A 25,000-nucleotide genomic window follows, 5' to 3' on the forward strand; every position below is an offset into this window, starting at 1 on the left:
CACACACACACACACCACTAGACGCACACAGCCGAATGCGCACACACTCCCATACAGATCTGCCATCTTAATTGGATCCCTCTCTTGTCACATAGAATTGCAAATTGTAGTGCATTCAAGGTTTAAAAAGGCTTCTAAAATGTGTCATTTTTAACTTTTAAATTTAACTTGATTTGCCCTAATGAAAAATGCATCAATCCCTATAAAAATGTCCACTACTTATAATTCACATAACAATTTAAAATGTCCTTTTGCTGCAGGGTCAAATAAAAAAGTATGTATAGTACCGGTCAACAGTTTGGAAACACCTACTCATTCCAGGGTTTCTTTATTTTTACTATTTTCTACATTGTAGAATAATAGTGAAGACAGCAAAACTATGAAATAACACATATGGAATCATGTAGTAACCAAAAAAGTGTTTAACAAATCTAAATATATTTTTGATTCTTCGAAGTAGCCACCCTTTGCCTTGATGACAGCTTTGCACACTCTTGGCATTCTCTCAACCAGCTTCATGAGGTAGTCACCTGGATTGCATTTTACTTTTGTTAAAAGTTCATTTGTGAAATTTCATTCCTTCTTAATGCATTTGAGCCACTCAGTTGTGTTATGACAAGGTAGGGGTGGTATACAGAAGATAGACATTTTACATTTACATTTTAGTCATTTAGCAGACGCTCTTATCCAGAGTGACTTACAGTAGTGAATGCATACATTTCATACAATTTCATACATTTTTTTTTTCTGTGCTGGCCCCCCGTGGGAATCAAACCCACAACCCTGGTGTTGCAAACACCATGCTCTACCAACTGAGCTACAGGGAAGGCTAGGCTATCTGGAAAATTGGAAAATTTCAAGAACTTTGGAAGTTTCTTCAAGTGCAGTCGCAAAAACCATCAAGCGCTATGATGAAACTGGCTCCCATGAGGACCGCGACAGGAAAGGATGACCCAGAGTTCCCTCTGCTGCAGAGGATAAGTTAATTAGAGTTAACTGCACCTCAGATTGCAGCCCAAATAAATGCTTAAGAGTTCAAGTAACAGACACATCTCAACATCAACTGTTCAGAGGAGACTGTGTGAATCAGGCCTTCATGGTCGAAATGCTGCAAAGAAACCACTACTAAAGAAGAAGAGACTTGCTTGGGCCAAGAAAAGAGCAATGGACATTAGACCGGTGGATATTTGTTCATTGATCGGATGAGTTCAAATTTGAGATTTTTGGTTCCAACCGCCGTGTCTTTGTGAGACATGGCTACCATAGCATTCTGCAGCGATACACCATCCCATCTGGTTTGTGCTCAGTGGGACTATCATTTGTTTTTCAACAGGACAATGACCCAACACACCTCCAGGCTGTGTAAGGGCTATTTGACCAAGAAGGAAAGTGTTGGAGTGATGCATCAAATGACCTGGCCTCCATAATCACCCGACCTTGCATGCTTTATTTTCAGTGCACTTTAAATGCATCACCATGTTAAAACAATATAAAAATTAAAAAAACAAGCATGCTTGTACGCAGACACATGCACACACACATTCACATGGATACATATTTCACAGTGTGACAACACATGTACACACATGTACTGCCCTCACACACCACTCTCTGCCTTCCCCAAGCCATTAGGCTCTGCCCTGGCCTTGTCCCATCTTATTGGGCCGTTTCCATAAGGTCCAGATTGGATCAGTGTCCAGCCAATGATCAGTGTCCAGCCAATGATAAAAATGCTCCATTTCCTCCCGGTCCAAGTCCTTCTCTCCCAGAGCCGATTTATTTGTCCCCGACTCTTTTTCCTCTGCTCCTTTTCTATTGGCTGGGAATGGAGACGGGAAACACGGCAGCCAAGTTTAAGCATAAAGAAGACAGATGAAGAGAGAGAGAAGAGTTCTTGGCTACAAATCACAAACATTCCTTCCAAAAGCCCCAGTGTTAGAATCAGTATTCTGAAGATGTATGGGGCTGTAATGCAGGCCCAGGCCCTTTTGCTTATGGGCGTGTCCTGCAGATTTGTGTTTGTGTGATTTGTAATGCATTATCTGGTGAAAGGATTGAAAGGGAGGATTACAAATAGCAGTCCCCCTTATCTCTGCCAGTCCAACACCCCGTTGTACACACACACACACACGTGAAAATCCTGAAAAGGTTCTATAGCTGTACCATTGAGAGCATATTGACTGGCTGCATCAGTGTTGGTATGGCAATAGCACCGCCCTCAATCGCATGGCGCTACATAGGGTTTTGCGGACAGCCCAGTACATTACTGGGGCTGAGCTCCCTGCCATCCAGGACCTTTATATCAGGCGGTGTGAATAGAAGGCCCGGAAAGTCGTCAAAGACCCCAAGCCATAGACTATTTTCTCTGCTGCCGCACGGCAAGAGGTACCGGTGCATCAAGTCTGACACCAAAAGGCTCTTGAGCAGCTTCTATCCCCAGGCAAAATGACTGATACATAGCTAACAAAATAGCTACACGCACCGAGTTTATTTTTTATCTTTATTGGCCTTTTATTGCACTGTCTCTATGCACATTCGCAGGGCCCTACACACTCACACACACTGTCACTCATACACACGCACACCCACTCACATGCAAGCTGCTGCTACTCTTATATTCTCTTGCCTAGTCACCTTACCCTTGTACATATCTACCTCATTCACACCAGTATCCCTGCACATGTAAATATGGCATTAGAACTGATTTAAATATTTCATGTATATAGTATGCTTACTTTATTGTGTCTTCTCATTCTTATTTCTCGTGTTTTTTTTTGTAGTAATACATTTATTGATTATTGCATTTTTGGGTTTAGAGCTTGCAAGAAAGGCATTTCACTGTACTTGAAGCTTGCAACTTGAAACACACACACACACACACACAGTCTTAAAACTAACCTTGCGGTAAAAAAATTGGAGTGCCGCTGTTTCCCAATGTTCTTGAACTTGGGATTTCATTTGAAGCTACATACTGTTATTGGGTGATTCCACGCCAGTGGGAGTGGAAAATATTTTTGGTATCTCCGATTGATCTGGCACTTCTCATATAGGAACTTCTTCGGGAGAAAGGATGTTTAACATGCTTTTTACATGTGTATCACAAACCATTTGTTTGGCGAAAAACCTGATGAAATTTGCCAATTTAGGCCCTTTTTAAACATATACATGCCTCCTGTTAGACCCTATGATCTGTGAACTGTACATGATACAGCAACCTCTTGGTCTCATTATACTCCTTATAGCATGCTCTAACATATGGAGTATGTCTAGATTCTGAAATACACATTTTCACAATTTACTCAACATTAGGATTATAAACTCAGGGGGAAAAAAGAAACGTCCTCTCACTGTCAGCTGCGTTTATTTTCAGCAAACTTAACGTGTAAATATTTGTATGAACGTAACAAGATCCATCAAATGAGACATCAACTGAACAAGTTCCACAGACACGTGGCTAACAGAAATGGAATAATGTGTCTCTGAACAAAGGGGGGTTCAAAATCAAAAGTAACAGTAAGTATCTGGTGTGGCCACCAGCTGCATTAAGTACTGCAGTGCATCTCCTCCTCATGGACTGCACCAGATTTGCCAGTTCTTGCTGTGAGATGTTACCCCACTCTTCCACCAAGGCACCTGCAAATTCCTGGACATTTCTGGGGGGAATGGCCCTAGCCCTCACCCTCCGATCCAACAGGTCCCAGACGTGCTCAATGGGATTGAGATCCGGGCTCTTTGCTGGCCATGGCAAAACACTGACATTCCTGTCTTGCAGGAAATCACGCACAGAACAAGCAGTATGGCTGGTGGCATTGTCATGCTGGAGGATCATGTCAGGACGAGCCTGCAGGAAGGGTACCACATGAGGGAGGAGGATGTCTTCCCTGTTACGCACAGCGTTGACATTGCCAGCAATGACAACAAGCTCAGTCCGATGATGCTGTGACACACCGCCCCAGACCATGATGGACCCTCCACCTCCAAATCAATCCTGCTCCAGAGTACAGGCCTCGGTGTAACGCTCATTCCTTTGAAGATAAACGCGAATCCGACCATCACCCCTGGTGACAAAAACTTTTTGCCAGTTCTGTCTGGTCCAGTGATTTGGAGGTTTGTGCCCATAGGCGACATCTGGTGAGGACCTGCCTTACAACAGGCCTACAAGCCCCCAGTCCAGCCTCTCCCAGCCTATTGCGGACAGTCTGAGCACTGATGGAGGGATTGTGCGTTCCTGGTATAACTCGGGCAGTTGTTGTTGCCATCCTGTACCTGTCCCGCAGGTGTGATGTTCGGATGTACCGATCCTGAGCAGGTGTTGTTACACGTGGTCTGCCACTGTGAGGACGTTCAGCTGTCCGTCCTGTCTCCCTGTAGCGCTGTCTTAGGCGTCTCACAGTACAGACATTGCAATTTATTGCCCTGGCCACATCTGCAGTCCTCATGCCTCCTTGCAGCATGCCTAAGGCACATTCATGCAGATGAGCAGGGATCCTGGGCATCTTTCTTTTGGTGTTTTTCAGAGTCAGTAGAAAGGCCTCTTTATAGTGTCCTAAGTTTTCATAACTGTGACCTTAATTGCCTACCATCTGTAAGCTGTTAGTGTCTTAATGACCGTTCCACAGGTGCATGTTCAAAAATGGTTTACGGTTCATTGAACAAGCATGGGAAACAGTGTTTAAACCCTTTACATTGAAGGTCTGTGAAGTTATTTGGATTTTTTTACGAATTATCTTTGAAAGACAGGGTCCTGAAAAAGGGACGTTTCTTTTTTTGCCGAGTTTATTAATATGAATATCTCAAATCAACCTTTTTTTTTTTGATTTTGTTAATTTTAAGACGTTGTTTGGAACAATTAGTCTACAAGTTCGTCACATTTCCAGAGTGGGCTCTCTGCTAATTCTGAAGTTATGATCAAGCACCACCAACACAGTGAATGGTAAATGGATTCAAAGGAAACTCCCTCTGCTGGTGATTTGCTGAATATGCAGTAGGCACAGACAAACACACACAGTGTTCAACTATCATTTTTCGATGAAATACGGTCTCATACAGTTCAGATTCTCTGTAGCCTACTATAACACTGTCCAGTATTGTCATTGCATTGTTTTTGTATTGGCTGACCCACTGCAGAGAGGAAGAACAAGAGAAAGACAGAAAGAGAGAGACAATGACAGAGGAAACGGAAGTGGAAGTAGACGTGAGTCTGAGTCACCGATCTCTGTGCTTGGCCACCAGATGTTTGCCAATGCAGTTTACTGTAGAGGACGAGAGGAGAACCGTCTGACTGAATGACCGAATAGAGAGGCAGTTTGCAGAGCTGAGAGGCAGTTTGCAGGGATGGTGTGTGTCAAGCTTCTCAGAGAAGGAGTGCTGATTTAGGATCAGTTTTGCCTTTTTGGTTTAGGATCAGTTTTGCCTTTTATATCACAATGAATGAGATTACATGCACGGGGGGGGGGGGGGGGGCTAATCCTGCTCTGAGATGCTTGAGACATACGTGTACAGCCCATGGACTGGCTCGTAAGTCTCATCTCATTGTAAGTCTCTGTTCTGTTACGTATTGATCCTGGCTGATGTTGTCTGTAGACCTTATCACAGCATATTTTCCCCTTCCTCACTCCCTCTCTTTTATGAATGCATACAGATGCGTACGATCAGACACCACCCTCTACTCCATAATTCTGGATGTAGCCCCATAGCCCTTGATGGTGGCTACTTAACATTTAGAGAGAAAGAAAGAGACCGAGAGAGACAGAGAGAGAGAGAGGAGAGTGAGAAAAGAGCAAGAGTGAGAGAGGAGAGAGAACAAACGATAACAGCTCCACAGGTCTATGGGAGACTGTGAGAACAAATGTATAATTTCATTTTAATGCGCTGAGGGTAAGAGGCGCTGCTCTCCAGGCGCTCGCCACGCGTTGTTTACTGGGCTGATTTTAATGGGTTGTTGGCCACATCATAAAAAAAGCCACTCTGTATCACCAGCAGTGACCTCGGGCTGAGCTGTTATCTAGCCTGCTTCAAAGAGCCTCACGTTCCCTGTAATGTATCACCAACACACACAAATGTGGAGACGCACTCACTTAATTCAGGCCGCTGCGTACACACACACACACACCACGGGTGCTGTCAAACTGCCCAATCATGTCCTCTAAAGTAATTGAATTCCTATTTAAACATAGAGAGATGAGGAGAAGGTGGAGGGAGGGGGTGAGGGAGTGATGGGGGGAACATAGCCGGGAGATGGAAGGGAGAGGTGGAGGGGTGAATTAGGGCGACGAGAGGTGATGAAGCAGCGAGTGCAGCCCAGATTCCTCTGAAATTGATTTTTACAGCATAGTGCAGCGCTATCAATTTGCAAAGGGAGGACAAAAACCAACAACAAGCGAAACCACATACCAAAATGAACCCCAGGATCGATGGTGTACAACTCCAACGTGCGTCGGTGCTGCTGCGCTGGCTGTTTTAACAGAGCTAGTGTAAACAACACATGAGGGAAAGAGAGGATCAGGTGAACACAGATAATCCTAGTGGTTTTACAACTGTCCTCTGAGAGAAAGAATAGATGGTTCATCTCCTCTTGTCTTCTCCTCCCCTCTTCTCTTTGTTTCCTACTCTTATTCCTCTTTTTATCTCCTCCCCTGCTACCCTCCTCTTCTCCTCTCTTCCTCTCCACTGTTTGTCTCCTCCACTTCTCTCCTCTTCCCTCTTCCACTATCTAATACAAAAACAGGAGATCGAGAATCAAGGTGAATAAACATCTGAGTAATGGCCAGAGGTTTGTCCCCATTTTGTTTTTGGCAAGGATCACGCCATCGGGCCAAATGCCAAGATGTCAGAGTGACAATGGAGGGCATAGTTAGAGAGAGAGAGAAGAGTAAAATCGCACTGTAGAGAGAGGGAGGGAGAGGAGGGAAAGTGAGAGAACAGGCCGAAGAGGGGGAGAAAAGAGATCACTTCTGGAGAGGATAAGTTGGGGACTACAAGACACTGGCTGTAATGAGAAAAATAAATAGAGGAATGGAGAAAGACAAAGAGGATGGGTAAAGAATGAAACTGGGAGGATGAAAGAAAGTTAGAGGAAGAGAGGAAATACAAAAATAGGCGTGGTGTAGCCAAAGAAGTCTGCCGCTTCCCAAAACCTGGGTCCCCTGGGTTCCCCCCCATAACCACCCCTTGCCATAGACCTTTGCCAGCACTGCCCTTCCACACTTCTGTTAGGTAGATTCTACAACACGCTACAGCTCACTGCTACTTCCACACTCCATTCCCCCAGGGGGCAGCAGCAACCTTGTCCAAATGCTGAGCCTAGTTGATAAGCACATCAGGTGTTGCCAATTAGGGTGATCGTCAGTCAGTGTCTCAGCTTTCAAGTTGTGAGGCTGCTGTCTTTGTTTAGTGGCCATGAGGTCTTTCGTTTGTTGTTGAGTCTTTAATTTGGGCATGACTTTGGTATTTTTCCTTTTTGTAAATATTTAGGTTTCGTCACCATCTGACTGACTTGTTGCAAAGGTGGCATCCTATGACGGTGCCACGTTAAAAGTCACTGACCTATTCAGTAATGCCATTCTACTGCCAATGTTCGTCTATGGAGATTGCATGGCTGTGTGCTCAATTGTATACACCTGTCAGCAACGGGTGTGGCTGAAGTAGCCGAATCCACAAATTTGAAGGGGTGTCCGCATACTTTTGTATATATACAGTATAGTCTCCCTGGACACATGTACATTCAACACTTAGGTGCATACGCTGGTTTCTTACATAAATGCACACATTCATTCAGGTTACAGACCATGTAATTAGGCCTAGGACCCCTAGACAAAGCGAGTGCCACAATACCCGTAGGCTAGTTATGGGTTTCGTAACACACCCCCCTCCCCTCTTCCTCCTACTCCTGTTCTCTCCATCCGTCTCTCGTAAATCGGCTGTGAGAGTAAAGAATAAGAGACATCTGTCAGTGCTACATAAAAAGCCCACTGTCTAATAAATGCATGTCCGGAATGAATTAGGCGATTAAATCATCACAAGGCATTAATGCCAGAGCCACAGCGCCAGATGAAAATCTCACGGCACCATTCTGTTTGTCCGCTCATTTCGCAGCTCCGTATTCATCATCCCTAAGGCTTTGGTAATGCTGTGTCTGCTGGGTTTGAGGGATTGGTGTGTGTGGATGTTTGTGTGGATGTGTATTGCGTGCTTTGATTGTGGATTGGTGTGTAGTTCTGGATGCATTTAATCCCTTCGTTGTGTGTATTTAAGTTATTTTTGGGGATACCGGTATATCAGTTATTTTGAACAGGACAATTGGTGTTTTTTTTTTCTTTGCTTCTATTTCTGATGGTTATTATGATTCCACAGAGACAGAGGCGAGGCCCAGCAGACATGGGGAACCAGGAACCAAAGCCCACTCCAACCCAGGAAAGAGGAGAACAGAAGAGGGTGAGTTCTACAGTTAGCGTCATCATTCATCAACGCTGTTGCGGTCCGTCTGTCTTGGGTTTCGGTCCCTCGGTTGACAATTGATTTTTGATCGGGATGTGGGTGAAATAACAAAATCAGGAATCTGCTGTAAACTGTAATATCTCTGTAATATCTCTGTCAGGTGCCTTTTAGAGCTTTGTCTCTGAGTGTGTGAGTGGGATAACCTCAGCCCACGGCTTTCAAAAAGCAGCAGCGTAGCTAATTAGTTATCACCGGATCAAAGACATCCCCCTCAGTAATGTGGGGTTTTAGCACAGGCAACATGAAAGCAGTAGTATGGTGCCTTAGCTGAAGCTAACATGAAGTTCTTAGTAATGCGGCATGTTAGCCGATGCTAATGTGAAAGCAGTAATACGGTGCATTAGCGGAAGCTAACATGTAGGTAGGTAGTAATGTGGTATGTTAGCGCAGGTTACCATGAAAGCATTGCTAGGGTGCATTAGCTGAAGCTAACATGTAGTACAGTGGAGGCTCCTCAGAGGAGGAAGGGGAGAACCATCCTCCAGTGAATTTCATAAAAATAAAAATTGTGAAACATTAAAAAGTTGTCCTTTTTAGATAAAACAATACTAAATATATTCACGTCACCAAATAATTGATTAAAACACACTGTTTTGCAATGGAGGTCTATGGTAGCCTCAACAGCACTCTGTAGGGTAGCACCATGGTGTAGCCAGAGGACAGCTGGTTTCCATCCTCCTCTGGGTACGTTGACTTCAATACAATACCTAGGAGGCTCATGGTTCTCACCCATTCCATAGAATTACACAGTAATTATGACAACTTCCGTGGTTGTCCTCCAACTTATCAAAGCTTTTGCAGCATGAACTGACATGTTGTCCATCCAATCAAATGATCAGAGAATGAATCTAGTACTGAAAGCATAAGCTCCTGCTGCATGCACTGCAGTGCATAACATGTGGTGAGTATTTGACTCGGAGACAGAAAGACAATAGTTGAACAGTTTTTAACAAATGTATTTCTTAAAAAATGAAGAAGCAAGAGAGAAAGAGATGGAGAGCTAGCTATATCTCCATGTTTTTTTTCTCACTTTCGCTTTCACTTAGCTAGCGAATGCAGCTTGCTAGTTTAGCCTACTCAAACACCCCACTCAAACAGAGAGGGATGCTATGTTAGCTATGTTGCTATGGCTATCCAACACTGGAACTCTTCCAAGTTAAGGTAAGCTTTTGGTTTTATTAATTTATTAATTGCCAGGGCCTGCTAAACTGCTTGCTGACTGTACACTGTACTGCATGATTGTAGTGGGTTTATGAACACGTTAGTTCTAGTAGCTATGTTGACTAGTATGACGTTAGTTAATATGGTGACAATGATGTAGGCTGTGTGTAGCGGTTAACAGTTATGATATAAATGTTTGGCTTGGCCTGGTCACAGACAGCTGATGTGTTGTGCACTGAAGTCCACAAGCGAAGGGAAAAGGTGAGAGGAGGGGAGAGTGCATAGATGTGAGAATGAATTATACAACAACTGATCATGCTGTTTGTATGTGGCTGCTATGAAAGTGAACTGTGTTTGCATGTGATCAGGGGTGTATTCATTCTCGCCGATTCTGTTAAAAAACGTTTCTTAAATGGAAGCAAACAAAACAGAACAGGGATAACATACCTGAATTTGTCCAATAGAAACTCTTGTTTGCAACTGTTGGACTAATGATTTACACCCTAGATCAGCTAGATGCAGGCAAGGCGATATTGAAAGTGTTACTGTCTGTCACATTGATTACTCTAGTTTTTCTCCTACGTTGTAAACTTTCATTCATACGCTAGGTTGTCGCAACCTCATGATGGGTACAGGTAAAATTCAAGTATCATGGAGTAGCCTAAACCTATTGATGTTACATTGAGCTGGATGAATGGAATATGCTATAATAGCAATAAGGCAATGCTCATTAAAAAAAAATATCGTCCTCCCTCATCTTAAATGGTACCGGCCGCCACTGATGTAGTAGTTAGTAATGCAGTGTGTTAGCCAAGGCTAACATGAAAGCAGGGGCTAATATGGAGAAGAAGTGTAGCATGACCTGGCATAGGCCAACATCCTCTTAGAGTGTTGGTGTTTAGCATCGGCAAACAAGCCTTCAGATCAGTAATGTTGTGTGCATTGACTATTGAATTTAAAAAGTTTAATTGGTTAGAGTGAATTAGTTTCTCGAATATAAAACATGCAGTATTTAATCTAGTGTAACTTGCACAGGAAAAGCACATATCTCAAAAGTAATATCAGCATGTGTGTGTGTGTTGTCACAGGCGTCAGAATGAGTAGACCAAGGTGCAGCGTGGAATATGTTCATCTCGTAGTTCATCTTGTACTGGGCTATGGAGGCGTACTGGAGGGAGAGTGCACGGAGCAGGCACAGGGTACATTGGCCCTTGGAGGCGCCCTGGAGGTCTGGCGCTTAGGGCTGGCACAACCCGTCCTGGCTCGATGTTGACTATAGCCCGGCAAGGGCGGAGCGCTGGTACAGGGACGAACTGGGCTGTGCTGGTGAATGAGGGGTACCGTGCGTAGAGCAGGTGCAGGATAACCTGGGCCGAAGAGACACACTGGAGGCCAGATACCTTGAGCCGGTGCACTTCTCCCTGGCTGCCGGCCAACTCTAGCACGGCAACGGTGAGGAGCTTGCACCGAGCGCACCGGGCTGTGAATGCGCACTGGCGACACAGTGCGTATCACCGCAAAACACGGTGCTTGCTCGGTCACTCGCTCCCCACGGTAAGCACAGGGAGTTGGCTCAGGTCTTAAACCCGCCTTTGCTAATCTAATCGTGTGCCCCCCCCAAAACGTTTTTTGGCCGCTGCCTCTCGGCCTCCTGCTTGCCTAGCCGTTCCTCCCAGTATCGTCGTTCCGCCTTCGCTGCCTCTATCTCCTATTGCGGACAGCGATACTCTCCAGGCCTTGTCCAGGGTCCTGCCCCATCTAGGATCTCCTCCCAGGTCCACTCCTCTGAGCCATACTGCTTGGTCCCGCTCCTCCTCCTGGAGAGTGCACGCTGCTTGGTCCTCTTGTGGTGGGTAGTTCTGTCACAGGCGTCAAAGTGAGTAGACCAAGGTGCAGCGTGGAATATGTTCATCTCGTAGTTTAATGAAAGAAATGAACACTTTCCAAATTAAACCAAAAAAATGACAGCAGACAGTTCCGTCAGGTACTCACAACTAAACGGAAAATAACTACCCACAAAACCCAAAGGAAAAACAGGCTGCCTAAGTACGGCTTCCAATCAGAGACAACGATAGACACCTGCCTCTGATTGGAAACCATACCCGGCCAAAACATAGAACACAAAACATAGAATGCCCACCCACCTATCACACCCTGCCTAGCTAAATGGAGAAAACACAGCTCTCCTAGGTCAGAGCGTGACATGTGTATGCTAACATGAGAAAAAATCTGTTTTTTAGATGTGCATTTTAGCTCCCGGCTCTTGTTGATCATCAGAAACCTATCTGTCGGATGCATTACACAGAACACGGCGGGGAATACTTATCAGGCTCATTTATTTTCATATGGTTCTTTTGAATTTCAGGTCCTTACATGGCTATTCTCTACAGGGGGGCAGACTAGACACTAATGACTAGAACATACTGGTCATGACCAATTTTAATCAAAGGGTGTATGTGTTTGTGTGTGTTGGGGAAAAGGGGGGGGGGGTTGTGTTTGTGTGCGTGGTTGTGTTGTCTTTTGGTTCTGCCTTTGTTCCAGGTTACCCTTGTCTTTTGAATTGACATTCAACAGATATCACTGAAAGACTTCAAAGACAGGAGAGAGAAAGTGTGTTCCTAATGGGTTGGAACAGCCTGCTACATGTGGTACATACTCAAACAAATGGGTCAGTTATTTTTATTTATATATATATATATATATATATATATATATATAGATATATACACACACACACACACACACACACACACACACACACACACACACACACACACACACACACAAACAGACAATGAGTAAAGTAGTAAAGTGAGGCACGACATAGAAAAATAGGAAGGGAGATAGACATAGTTCACTTAGTAAGTATTTGATGCCAAGACCTTGTTGAATATTTGATGGAACTTCCTGGTTTATTCAGGCCAATGCAGAGGTACGCCTCACCAACAATAATTGGGCTGTTATTGCCGTTTAACTTTCACCCCGTAGGTCACAGACCCTCAGTTCACATGAGTGATTGAGAAAGAGAGGGAAAGACACCAAAAGTAAACAGTAAATTACTTTAGACAGAATTCATTTTGGCTGCTGATCAGCGCCCTGCAACTGGAATGATGTTGGAGCCAGGATGGTGGTGGCTGAATCCCCAGCACAGCATTGCCTCTGGAGGAAGAACATTCAGCCCTGAGCCAGAATGGCCTACGGCTCACAGCTCTACCACAGCTCAGCTGCTCTGGTCCTGTTTAATTAACACAGGGCGAATGGAAACTAGAGGGCTCAGTGGGGCAGAGGCAGTAATTCCAGACGTTGCGTGCTACAGGGGTGTAGGTGTGACCCCTGTTGACCCCTACACCAGTCTGCTACCTCCCTGACAGCATGTCAGCCTGCTCTTTAATAGGAGGCTGTCTCAGGGTGCACTGCTGTGTTGTGAATGGAACTAGACGGGCATAAGAGGAGTCAGAGCCACTCACTGTACAATAGGAGAGGGGACAGATTGCAAACAGACAGATACAGACAAGGACTCTGTTTTCTCAGGCACATTCAGACATAGAGACAGAAAGAGAGGAACAAGAAAAACGACTCCATATGCATACATGAAGAGGTGTGTGTCAATCAGGTGGACATCGATTTACAGTTTATGCACACACACACACACACACACACACACACACACACACACACACACACACACACACACACACACACACACACACACACACACACACACACACTATGGAGCACATAAATGGATTGCACTCTAGAGAGAGAACATCAGATGTTGGCAGCCGTACAGAAACTACAACCTCTCTGGGCAATTATAGGAAGAGGCTATTACTGTATATACTGTATATATGGTCTGAACACAGCCTATGCAGACAGGTTGTCACCTTGCATCAGTTTGTTTGTGTGTGTGTGTGTGTGTGTGTGTGTGTGTGTGTGTGTGTGTGTGTGTGTGTGTGTGTGTGTGTGTGTGTGTGTGTGTGTGTGTGTGTGTGTGTGTGGAGAATTGTATTAATAAAGGATGACTCAGAAGAGTCAGGTGTTAAACGGTCACAAACACACACACACACACACACACACACACACACACACACACACACACACACACACACACACACACCCGGCAGAGGTGGTCTGTGTGTGTTCTGGGGTCATGTTATTTCTCTGAGGTAATTGTAGAAAGCTGAAGGATCGTCGATCAAAGCTCAGTGTGTAATAAGAACAAAGCTAATCTTCCCTTTCACTGCAACACTTCTAGTCAAACAGCCTTCACCCAGCCTTCACCCAGCCTTCACCCAGCCTTCACCCAGCCTTCACTCAGCCTTCACCCAGCCTTCACTCAGCCTTCACCCAGCCTTCACTCAGCCTTCACTCAGCCTTCACCCAGCCTTCACTCAGCCTTCACCCAGCCTTCACCCAGCCTTCACCCAGCCTTCACCCAGCCTTCACTCAGCCTTCACCCAGCCTTCACTCAGCCTTCACCTAGCACTGGAAGCCCAGAGCTAGTCAGAGCCAGGAGTCTGGGCCCTGTCTTCTCACTCAACCGCTAATTAGTGAAATGCTGTCACGCCCTCCTCTCACTCTGACCCGCCTTCGCAAGGTCTTCTGGGTAAATGACGCCATCATTCCTCTAAGATTCACTACCTTTTGACCTCATGGTTATAGAGGTTACATTGACTTCACTGATTGGTTGATTCTTGATACCGCTGGGTTCCTGGGTCAGGGAAATGCATCCAGGGAATTTTGTAGCATTCCAGTGTACTCTGGCTCTTCATTTGTGAAGCTCTGGTGGTAGTCTGTTTACTGTGTGTGTGTGTGTGTGTGTGTGTCTGTGTGTGTGTGTGTGTGTGTGTGTGTTTACGGTCCACACAACGAGAGTGGTTATACACTGAGTGTACAAAACATTAGGAACATGTTCCTAATATGGACTTGCAACCCCCCCCCCCCCCCCCCCCCCCCCCCACACACACACATCACACATTTTTGCCCTCAGAACAGCCTAAATTTGTAAGGGCATGGACTCTACAAAGTGTCAAGTGTTCCACAAGGATGCTGGCCCACTATGACTCCAATGCTTCCCACCCACAGTTTTTTCAAGATGGCTGAATGTCCTTTGGGTTGTGGACCATTGTAGGTACACACAGGAAACTGTTGAGCGAGAAAAACCCAGCAGTGTTGCAGTTCTTGACACAAACCAGTGCGCCTGGCACCTACTACCATACCCCGTTCAAAGGCACTTCAATATTTTGTCTTGCCCATTCACCCTCTGAATGACACACATCATCCATGTCTCAATTGTCTCAAGGCTTAAAAATCCTTCTTTAACATGTCTCCACCCCTTCACCTACACTGTTTGAAGTGGATTTAACAGGTGACGTCAATTAGGGATTATAGCTTTCACCTGGATTCACCTGGTCAGTCTATGTCATGGAAAGACCTAATGTTTTGTACACTCCGTGTAGAACATCCATTAGTTTGTGCAGTCTATGCATGTACAGGTCTACCTTCTGGTTTGTGTCAGTCTGTCTGGACCACTGAGCTTCACCACATTGTCTCTATCTCACTGCTCTCATTTTGTTCTGTGTTGCTGCATAACGTTTGCATTTAGTTTCTCTGAGTGTGTGTTTTTGTATTCTGTGGGCGTAATTAGTCGGTGAGTGACCTTGGGGGTCCCGGGCGGCGGCGACGGTAACAGTGCTTGGTTAACCGTTAGATAGCGTGTTTATTTTTGGTGATGGAGGAGATGGTAGGGGAGACGGCTGATTTAATGTAATGAAACGGTCTGTTATTCTAACAGAGCCAATAAGCTGCTCTGAGACAGAGCGGACAGGATATCAGCCCACACTGTGTGTGTGTGTGTGTGTGTGTGTGTGTGTGTGTGTGTGTTTCCGCGTCTCATCAAACTGTAATATCATGTGTCCCAGGGGACCTGAGGTAGATATGCGATGTTCAGACATCTCTCCCTCTTCAAATATTGAAGTACCTCTCTTCTGCCCATTACGATGGTTATAAATGTCACGGCCCATAACTCTGCTGTGACAAACGATTACAGCCGACTCAACAGGCAGTGTGTGCGTGTGTGTGTGTGTGGGTGTATTATAAATGTCAGCCCTCATATCTCACCTGCGGTAAATGTGTCCTAAGGACCATAGCGCGTGTGCGTGCGTGCGTGTGTGTGTGTGTATATGTCTATGCTAGCAGATGTGTTTTTACTGTTTGCTCATATTTTCTATTGGCGTACTTTAGTCGAGCTTCACTCTAGATTATCTAGTTGTGGCCCCTGTCCCTCAACAGAGTAAACTTCTCTTTCACTTGGAAGCTGCCTCCCAAAAGGCCATGTATTATAAGAATGTATTTAGCATTCTTTAAATCTTCTTTTAAAGTAGTTTGCTACTTTGCTTTGAGCAAAACCTTGAGAAAACGATATTCTGACAAAGCCACTGTGTGTGGAGGGTGTGTGCCTCTGTTAGTTGGTGTGTGTGCGCACGTGGGCTGTTTACCCCTTTCCTCTTCACTGTGTGTGCGTGTGTGCGTGTGTGCATGTGTGCGTGCGTGCGTGCGTGCGTGCGTGTATTTTGCTTCCAGGAGAGTCGGACAGTGATGAATATTCATGCTCTGAAAGTGATAGGACTCTTCAATTGGGCTTTGGGGCCTCTCTCTCTCTCTCTGTATCTGTCTCTCTCTCTGTAAGAACTAGAGGCTTTCTCATTGCATCAGACGCATATTTTCCCATAAGCCACTGGGGTTTATTCTCCAACATGTGGACTGAAATGGCCTCTGTTTATCTCTGCTATTCTTCAATTACATGCAGAATAAAATTTAACCTCAGTGGATTTCATTTCTCACCCATTCATTCTGTTCAATTGCTCATCTTCCCGAGAGGCTCTCCATGGTCTTTCATCCCTCTATCATTTATCCTCTCCCTCACTCCCTTTATCCTGATCCAGCGCTCACTCCCTATTCTACTGTAGGCCAAACGGAATCACACCCTGTGGAGTTCTACAAACGGAAAATATACTGTGTATATGTACAGTACCAGGTCAAAGTTTGCACACACATACTCATTCAAGGGTTTTTCTTTATTTTACATTGCAGACTACATTGTAGAATAAAAGCGAAGACATCAAAACTATGAAATAACACATATGGAATCATGTAGCAACCAAAAAAGTGTTTAACAAATCAAAATATATTTTACATTTTAGATTCTTCAAAGTAGCCACCCTTTGCTCTGATGACAGCTTTGCACACTCTTGGCATTCTCTCAACCATCTTCACCTGGAATGCTTTTCCAACAGTCTTGAAGGAGTTCCCACATATGCTGAGCACTTGTTGGCTGTTTTTCCTTCACTCTGCAGCCCAACTCATCTGATGCAGCACTCCATCACTCTCATTTTGGTCAAATAGCCCTTACACAGCCTGGAGGTGTGTTGGGTCATTGTCCTGTTGAAAAACAAATGATAGTCCCTCTAAGCGCAAACCAGATGGGATGGCATATTGCTGCAGAATGCTGTGGTAGCAATGCTGGTTAAGTGTGCCTTGAATTCTAAATAAATCACCATCACACCTCCTCCTCCATGCTTCATGGTGGGAACCACAAATGTATAGATTATAGAGACACAAAGTAGAGTCGCAATTCAACGGCTCGGACACGAGAGGTATGTGGCAGGGTCTACAGTCAATCACGGACTATAAAAGGAAAACCCCGTCGCGGACCAGGATGTCTTGCTCCCAGACAGACTAAATAACTTCTTTGCTCGCTTTGAGGACAATACAGTGCCACTGACACGGCCCGCTACCAAAACCTTCGGACTCTCCTTCACTGCAGCCGACGTGAGTAAAACATTTAAACGTGTCAACCCTCGCAAGGCTGCAGGCCCAGACGGCATCCCCAGCTGGTCTTCGGAGCATGCGCAGACCAGCTGGCTGGTGTGTTTACGGACATATTCAATCAATCCCTATCCCAGTCTGCTGTTCCCACATGTTTCAAGAGGGCCACCATTGTTCCTGTTCCTAAGAAAGCTAAGGTAACTGAGCTAAATGACTACCGCCCCGTAGCACTCCATCATCATGAAGTGCTTTGAGAGACTAGTCAAGGACCATATCACCTCCACCCTACCTGACACCCGAGACCCACTCCAATTTGCTTACCGCCCCAATAGGTCCACAGACGACGCAATCGCAATCACACTGCTCACTGCCCTAACCCATCTGGACAAGAGGAATACCTATGTGAGAATGCTGTTCATCGACTACAGCTCAGCATTTAACACCATAGTACCCTCCAAACTCATCATCAAGCTCGAGACCCTGGGTTTTGACCCCGCCCTGTGCAACTGGGTCCGGGACTTCCTGACGGGCCGCCCCCAGGTGGTGAGGGTAGGTAACAACATCTCCACCCCGCTGATCCTCAACATTGGGGCCCCACAAGGGTGCGTTCTCAGCCCTCTCCTGTACTCCCTGTTCACTCACGACTGCGTGGCCATGCACGCCTCCAACTCAATCATCAAGTTTGCAGACAACACTACAGTGGTAGGCTTGATTACCAACAACGACGAGACAGCCTACAGGGAGGAGGTGAGGGCCCTCGGAGTGTGGTGTCAGGAAAATAACCTCACACTCAACGTCAACAAAACAAAGGAGATGATCGTGGACTTCAGGAAACAGCAGAGGGAGCACCCCCCTATCCACATTGACGGGACAGTAGTTGAGAGGGTAGAAAGTTCCTCGGCGTACACATCACGGACAAACTGAAATGGTCCACCCACACAGACAGCGTGGTGAAGAAGGCGCAGCAGCGCCTCTTCAACCTCAGGAGGCTGAACAAATTTGGTTTGTCACCAAAAACACTCACAAACATTTACAGATGCACAATCAAGAGCATCCTGTCGGGCTGTATCACCGCCTGGTACGGCAACTGGTACAGCTTCTATCTCAAGGCCATCAGACTCTTAAGCAGCAATCACTAACATTGAGTGGCTGTTGCCAACATACTGACTCTACTCCAGCCACTTTAATAATGGAAACATTTATGTAATAAATGTATCACTAGCCACTTTAAACAATGCGACTTCATATAATGTTTACATAGCCTACATTACTCATCTCATATGTATATACTGTACTCTATACCATCTACTGCATCTTGCCTATGCCGTTCTATACCATCACTCATTCATATATTTTTATGTACATATTCTTATTCATTCCTTTACACGTGTGTGTATAAGGTAATTGTTGTGAAATTGTTAGGTTAGATTACTCATTGGATATTACTGCATTGTCAGAACTAGAAGCACAAGCCTTTTGCTACACTCGCATTAACATCTGCTAACCATATGTATGTGACAAATACAATTTGATTTGATTTGAAATGCAGAGATCATCCGTTCACCTACTCACTAAGACACAGCGGTTGGAACCATACATCTCAGATTTGGACTCATCAGACCAAAGGACAGCAATTTGACCATGAATGCCTGATTCACGCAGTCTCATCTGAACAGTTGATGTTGAGATGTGTCTGTTACTTGAACTCTGTGAAGCATTTATTTGGGCTGCAATTTCTGAGGCCGGTACCTGTAATGAACTCATCCTCTGCAGTAGAGGTAACTCTGGGTCTTCCTTTCCTGTGGCGGTCCTCATGAGAGCCAGTTTCATCGTAGCGCTTGATGGTTTTTGCGACTGCACTTGAAGAAACTTTGAAAGTTCTTGAAATGTTCCAGATTGACTGACCTTCATCTCTTAAAGTAATGATGGACTGTCGTTTCTCTTTGCTTATTTGAGCTGTTCTTCCCAAAATATGGGCATGGTCTTTTACCAAATAGCGCTATATTCTGTATACCACCCCTACCTTGTCACATCACAACTGATTGGCTCAAACGCATTAACCTTTTCACATGTGAGTTCCAAATATCTCTAACGGTCACCCCCAGCGTGAGTTGTTGTATGCACGTGATGTCAGAATGCACTCACTGTTCCAAAATGTGATTATTACGCAACGGGACAGTTAACACGCGCTAATTATCTGTAGGGTATGTTTCAATTTGCCAATATCAAATTATTTTCTAACAAGTTGTATTTTCTAACAACAGTTTGAATTGAGGTGTGTTCCGCCTCCTCATTAATTCACATTCAGCATTGCGGACAATTTATGTTTGAGGCTTTACTTAGTCGGTTAAACTTCTCTCTTCCAGGAGAACCCACCGCACTTCACTCATGTTTGCGCAGCTCAAGTATGCATATATTTGCGCAGTCTTGCCAGAATTGGAACATTTTCTTGCTGGCGCTCGCTTTGCCTTCCCTGTTGTTTTCCTTACACATAATAACTTTGGACATGTGTGCATTCCTATCAAAGTAAGTTCCTTGTTTTCTGTATATCGTGTTGTTTCTACTATAGGCGCATACAGTATGTATGTATTTTTATTTCACCTTTATTTAACCAGGTAGGCTAGTTGAGAACAAGTTCTCATTTACAACTGCGACCTGGCCAAGATAAAGCATAGCAGTGCGACACAAACAACAACACAGTTACACATGGAATAAACAAGCGTACAGTCAATAACACAATAGAAAAAAATATATATATACAGTGTGTGCAAATGGCGTGAGGAGGTAAGGCAATAAGTAGTCCATAGTAGCGGAGTAATTACAATCTAGCAAATTAACACTGGAGTGATAGAGGAGCAGATGATGATGTGCAAGTAGAAATACTGGTGTGCAAAAGAGCAGAAAAGTAAATAAAAACAATATGGGGATGAGGTAGGTAGATTGGATGGGCTATTTACAGATGGGCTATGTACAGCTGCAGCGATCGGTTACCTGCTCAGATAGCTGATGTTTAAAGTTAGTGAGGGAAATATAAGTCTCCAGCTTCAGCGATTTTTGCAAATCGTTCCAGTCATTGGCAGCAGAGAACTATAAGGGAAGGCGGCCAAAGGAGGTGTTGGCTTTGGGGATGACCAGTGAGATATACCTGCTGGAGCGCATGCTACGGGTGGGTGTTGTTATCGTGACCAGGGAGCTGAGATAAGGTGGAGCTTTACCTAGCATAGACTTATAGATGACCTGGAGCCAGTGGGTCTGGCGACGAATATGTAGCGAGGGTCAGCCGACTTGAGCATACAGGTTGCAGTGGTGGGTGGTATAAGGGGCTTAGGTGACAAAACGGATGGCACTGTGATAGACTGCATCCAGTTTGCTGAGTATAGTATTGGAAGCTATTTTGTAAATGACATCGCTGAAGTCGAGGATCGGTAGGATAGTCAGTTTTACGAGGGTATGTTTGGCGGCGTAAGTGAAGGAGGCTTTGTTGCGAAATAGGAAGCCGATTCTAGATTTTATTTTGGATTGGAGATGTTTAATATGAGTCTGGAAGGAGAGTTTAAAGTCTAGCCAGACACCTAGGTATTTGTAGTTGTCCACATATTCAGTCAGAACCGTCCAGAGTAGTGATGCTAGTCGGGCAGGCGGGTGTGGGCAGCGAACGGTTGAAAAGCATGCATTTGGTTTTACTAGCATTTAAGAGCAGTTGGAGGCCACGGAAGGAGTGTCTTATGGCATTGAAGCTTGTTTGGAGGTTAGTTAACACAGTGTCCAAAGAAGGGCCAGATGTATACAGAATGGTGTTGTCTGCGTAGAGGTGGATCAGGGAATCAGCCGCAGCAAGAGCGACATCATTGATATATACAGAGAAAAGAGTCGGCCCGAGAATTGAACCCTGTGGTACCCCCATAGAGACTGCCAGAGTTGCGGACCACAGGCCCTCCGATTTGACACACTGAACTCTGTCTGAGAAGTAGTTGGTGAACCAGGCGAGGCAGTCATTTGAGAAACCAAGGCTGTTCAGTCTGCCGATAAGAATACGGTGATTGACAGATTCGAAAGCCTTGGCCAGGTCGATGAAGATGGCTGCACAGTACTGTCTTTTATCGATGGCGGTTATGATATCGTTTAGTACCTTGAGCGTGGATGAGGTGCACCCGAAACCAGCTTAAAAAATGGTCAGTGATCTGTTTGTTAACTTGGCTTTCGAAGACTTTAGAAAGGCAGGGCAGGATGGATATAGGTCTATAACAGTTTGGGTCTAGAGTGTCACCCCCTTTGCAGAGGGGGATGACCGCGGCAGCTTTCCAATCTTTAGGGATCTCGGACGATACGAAAGAGAGGTTGAACAGACTGGTAATAGGGGTTGCAACAATGGCGGCGGATAATTTTAGAAAGAGAGGATCCAGATTGTCTAGCCCAGCTGATTTGTACGGGTCCAGCTTTCGCAGCTCTTTCAGAACATCTGCTATCTGGATTTGGGTGAAGGAGAAGCTGGGGAGGCTTGGGAAAGTAGCTGCGGGGGGTGCGGAGCTGTTGGCCGGTGTTGGGGTAGCCAGGAGGAAAGCATGGCCAGCCGTAGAGAAATGCTTATTGAAATTCTCGATTATCGTGGATTTATCGGTGGTGACAGTGTTACCTAGCCTCAGCTAGGGCAGCTGGGAGGAGTCACTCTTATTCTCCATGGACTTTACAGTGTATGTATGTATGGAGCTTAATGTATTTGCAGTGTTATTCACATGTTTTCAATTTCTGGTGAGAAATAATGCATTCCTCTTATTGCATATATTGTAATGGACACCTATGATGTGTGGAAAATACTTTTTTGAAGGTTGTACTGATTATAATGAGCTAAGCTATTTGCCAGCTATGTGTGGTGCCATGTTTGTTGACATTATACAATACATTCTGGGTGTCACGTAATCTGCCACAAGCTACCCATCTGTGCACAAACTACCCATTGTCGGATTACTTTCGATTTCTAGAAAGTGTTTTACTCAATTATTTTGATCAATGGTGAGCTCACCCGTGATGTGATTAATTATAAATATTCATTGCAATTTGCTAATTCATAGTTGTAGTTTATGTCAGCCGAGAGTTATAAAAACATGACCGCTTGTGTTATGTCAATCTTTCCTCAGTCAGCGCTAGGACAAATGCAGCCTACATTTTTCCGGTTTGGATGAATGTGTTATGCTGTAGCTACTTCTGTGAATGTCTGAACATAGCATCCAAAAATAAACTGCTCACATTCTGGACATAACTTTGTGAAGCTTGTTATTGTACAAACAGTGCGGCCAGCTCAAATGCTGATTTGTTGCGTCAATCGAAACTGGACGTTCTAAATACGTGTTTTAATTACAGCGTTTTGATTGTAAGCTACGGGGACCACTGTTGAATGATCACACCTGTGTGTTGGTACATTTGAAAAGGGTAAGAAATTCCACAAATTAACTTTTAACAAGGCACACCTGTTAATTGAACTGCATTCCAGGTGACTACCTCATGAAGCTGGTTGAGAGAATGCCAAGAGTGTGCAAAGCTGTCATCAAGGCAAGGGTGGCTACTTTAAAGTTTCATCAGAAAAACCCTGAAATGAGTAGGTGTGTCCAAACGTTTGACTGGTACTGTGTATACACATATATGTATGTATGTATGTATGTATGTATGTATGTATGTATGTATGTATATGTGTATATGTGTATATGTGTATATATGTATATATCAATATATATATAAATATATATCAATGTATGTGTATATAAATATATATATGTGTGTGTGTGTGTGTGTGTGTGTGTGTATATGTGTGTGTGTTAGAGGTCGACCGATTATGATTTTTCACCGCCGATACCGATTATTGGAGGACCAAAAAAATCGGTTGATTTATTTATTTATATATAAATATTGTCATTATTTCAAATATATATATATATATCACAGTTACATATATACTGCTCAAAAAAATAAAGGGAACACTTAAACAACACATCCTAGATCTGAATGAAATAAATAATCTTATTAAATACTTTTTTCTTTACATAGTTGAATGTGCTGACAACAAAATCACACAAAAATAATCAATGGAAATCCAATTTATCAACCCATGGAGGTCTGGATTTGGAGTCACATTCAAAATTAAAGTGGAAAACCACACTACAGGCTGATCCAACTTTGATGTAATGTCCTTAAAACAAGTCCAAATGAGGCTCAGTAGTGTGTGTGGCCTCCACGTGCCTGTATGACCTCCCTACAAAGCCTGGGCATGCTCCTGATGAGGTAGCGCATGGTCTCCTGAGGGATCTCCTCCCAGACCTGGACTAAAGCATCCGCCAACTCCTGGACAGTCTGTGGTGCAACGTGGCGTTTGTGGATGGAGCGAGACATGATGTCCCAGGTGTGCTCAATTGGATTTAGGTCTGGGGAACGGGCGGGCCAGTCCATAGCATCAATGCCTTCCTCTTGCAGGAACTGCTGACACACTCCAGCCACATGAGGTCTAGCATTGTCTTGCATTAGGAGGAACCCAGGGCCAACCGCACCAGCATATGGTCTCACAAGGGGTCTGAGGATCTCATCTCGGTACCTAATGGCAGTCAGGCTACCTCTGGCGAGCACATGGAGGGCTGTGCGGCCCCCCAAAGAAATGCCACCCCACACCATGACTGACCCACCGCCAAACCGGTCATGCTGGAGGATGTTGCAGGCAGCAGAATGTTCTCCACGGCGTCTCCAGACTCTGTCACGTCTGTCACGTGCTCAGTGTGAACCTGCTTTCATCTGTGAAGAGCACAGGGCGCCAGTGGCGAATTTGCCAATCTTGGTGTTCTCTGGCAAATGCCAAACGTCCTGCACGGTGTTGGGCTGTAAGCACAACCCCCACCTGTGGACGTCGGGCCCTCATACCACCCTCATGGAGTCTGTTTCTGACCGTTTGAGCAGACACATGCACATTTTGGGCTGCTGAAGGTCATTTTGCAGGGCTCTTGCAGTGCTCCTCCTGCTCCTCCTTGCACAAAGGCGGAGGTAGCGGTCCTGCTGCTGGGTTGTTGCCCTCCTACGGCCACCTCCACGTCTCCTGATGTACTGGCCTGTCTCCTGGTAGCGCCTCCATGCTCTGGACACTACGCTGACAGACACAGCAAACCTTCTTGCCACAGCTCGCATTGATGTGCCATCCTGGATGAGCTGCACTACCTGAGCCACTTGCGTGGGTTGTAGACTTCGTCTCATGCTACCACTAGAGTGAAAGCACCGCCAGCATTCAAAAGTGACCAAAACATCAGCCAGGAAGCATAGGAACTGTGGTCCCCACCTGCAGAACCACTCCTTTATTGGGGGTGTCTTGCTAATTGCCTATAATTTCCACCTGTTGTCTATTCTATTTGCACAACAGCATGTGAAATTTGTTGTCAATCAGTGTTGCTTCCTAAGTGGACAGTTTGATTTCACAGAAGTGTGATTGACTTGGAGTTACATTGTGTTGTTTAAGTGTTCCCTTTGCTCAAAAAAATAGTGTATA

General features: G+C 45.0%; 1 protein-coding gene across 1 annotated transcript in view; it reads left to right on the plus strand.

Moving 5' to 3' along the window:
• The window catches only part of LOC115173515 (testican-1), a 243,506-nt gene that overhangs the window by 148,770 nt on the left and 69,736 nt on the right, over positions 1-25,000 (plus strand). The window contains exon 5 of the mRNA XM_029731676.1: positions 8,353-8,433. Coding sequence (XP_029587536.1) covers positions 8,353-8,433 — 81 coding nt within the window. The remainder of the gene's footprint in view (positions 1-8,352; positions 8,434-25,000) is intronic.

The sequence above is a fragment of the Salmo trutta genome, chromosome 3 (genome assembly GCF_901001165.1).
Source record: "Salmo trutta chromosome 3, fSalTru1.1, whole genome shotgun sequence".
Classification (NCBI taxonomy): Eukaryota; Metazoa; Chordata; class Actinopteri; order Salmoniformes; family Salmonidae; genus Salmo; species Salmo trutta.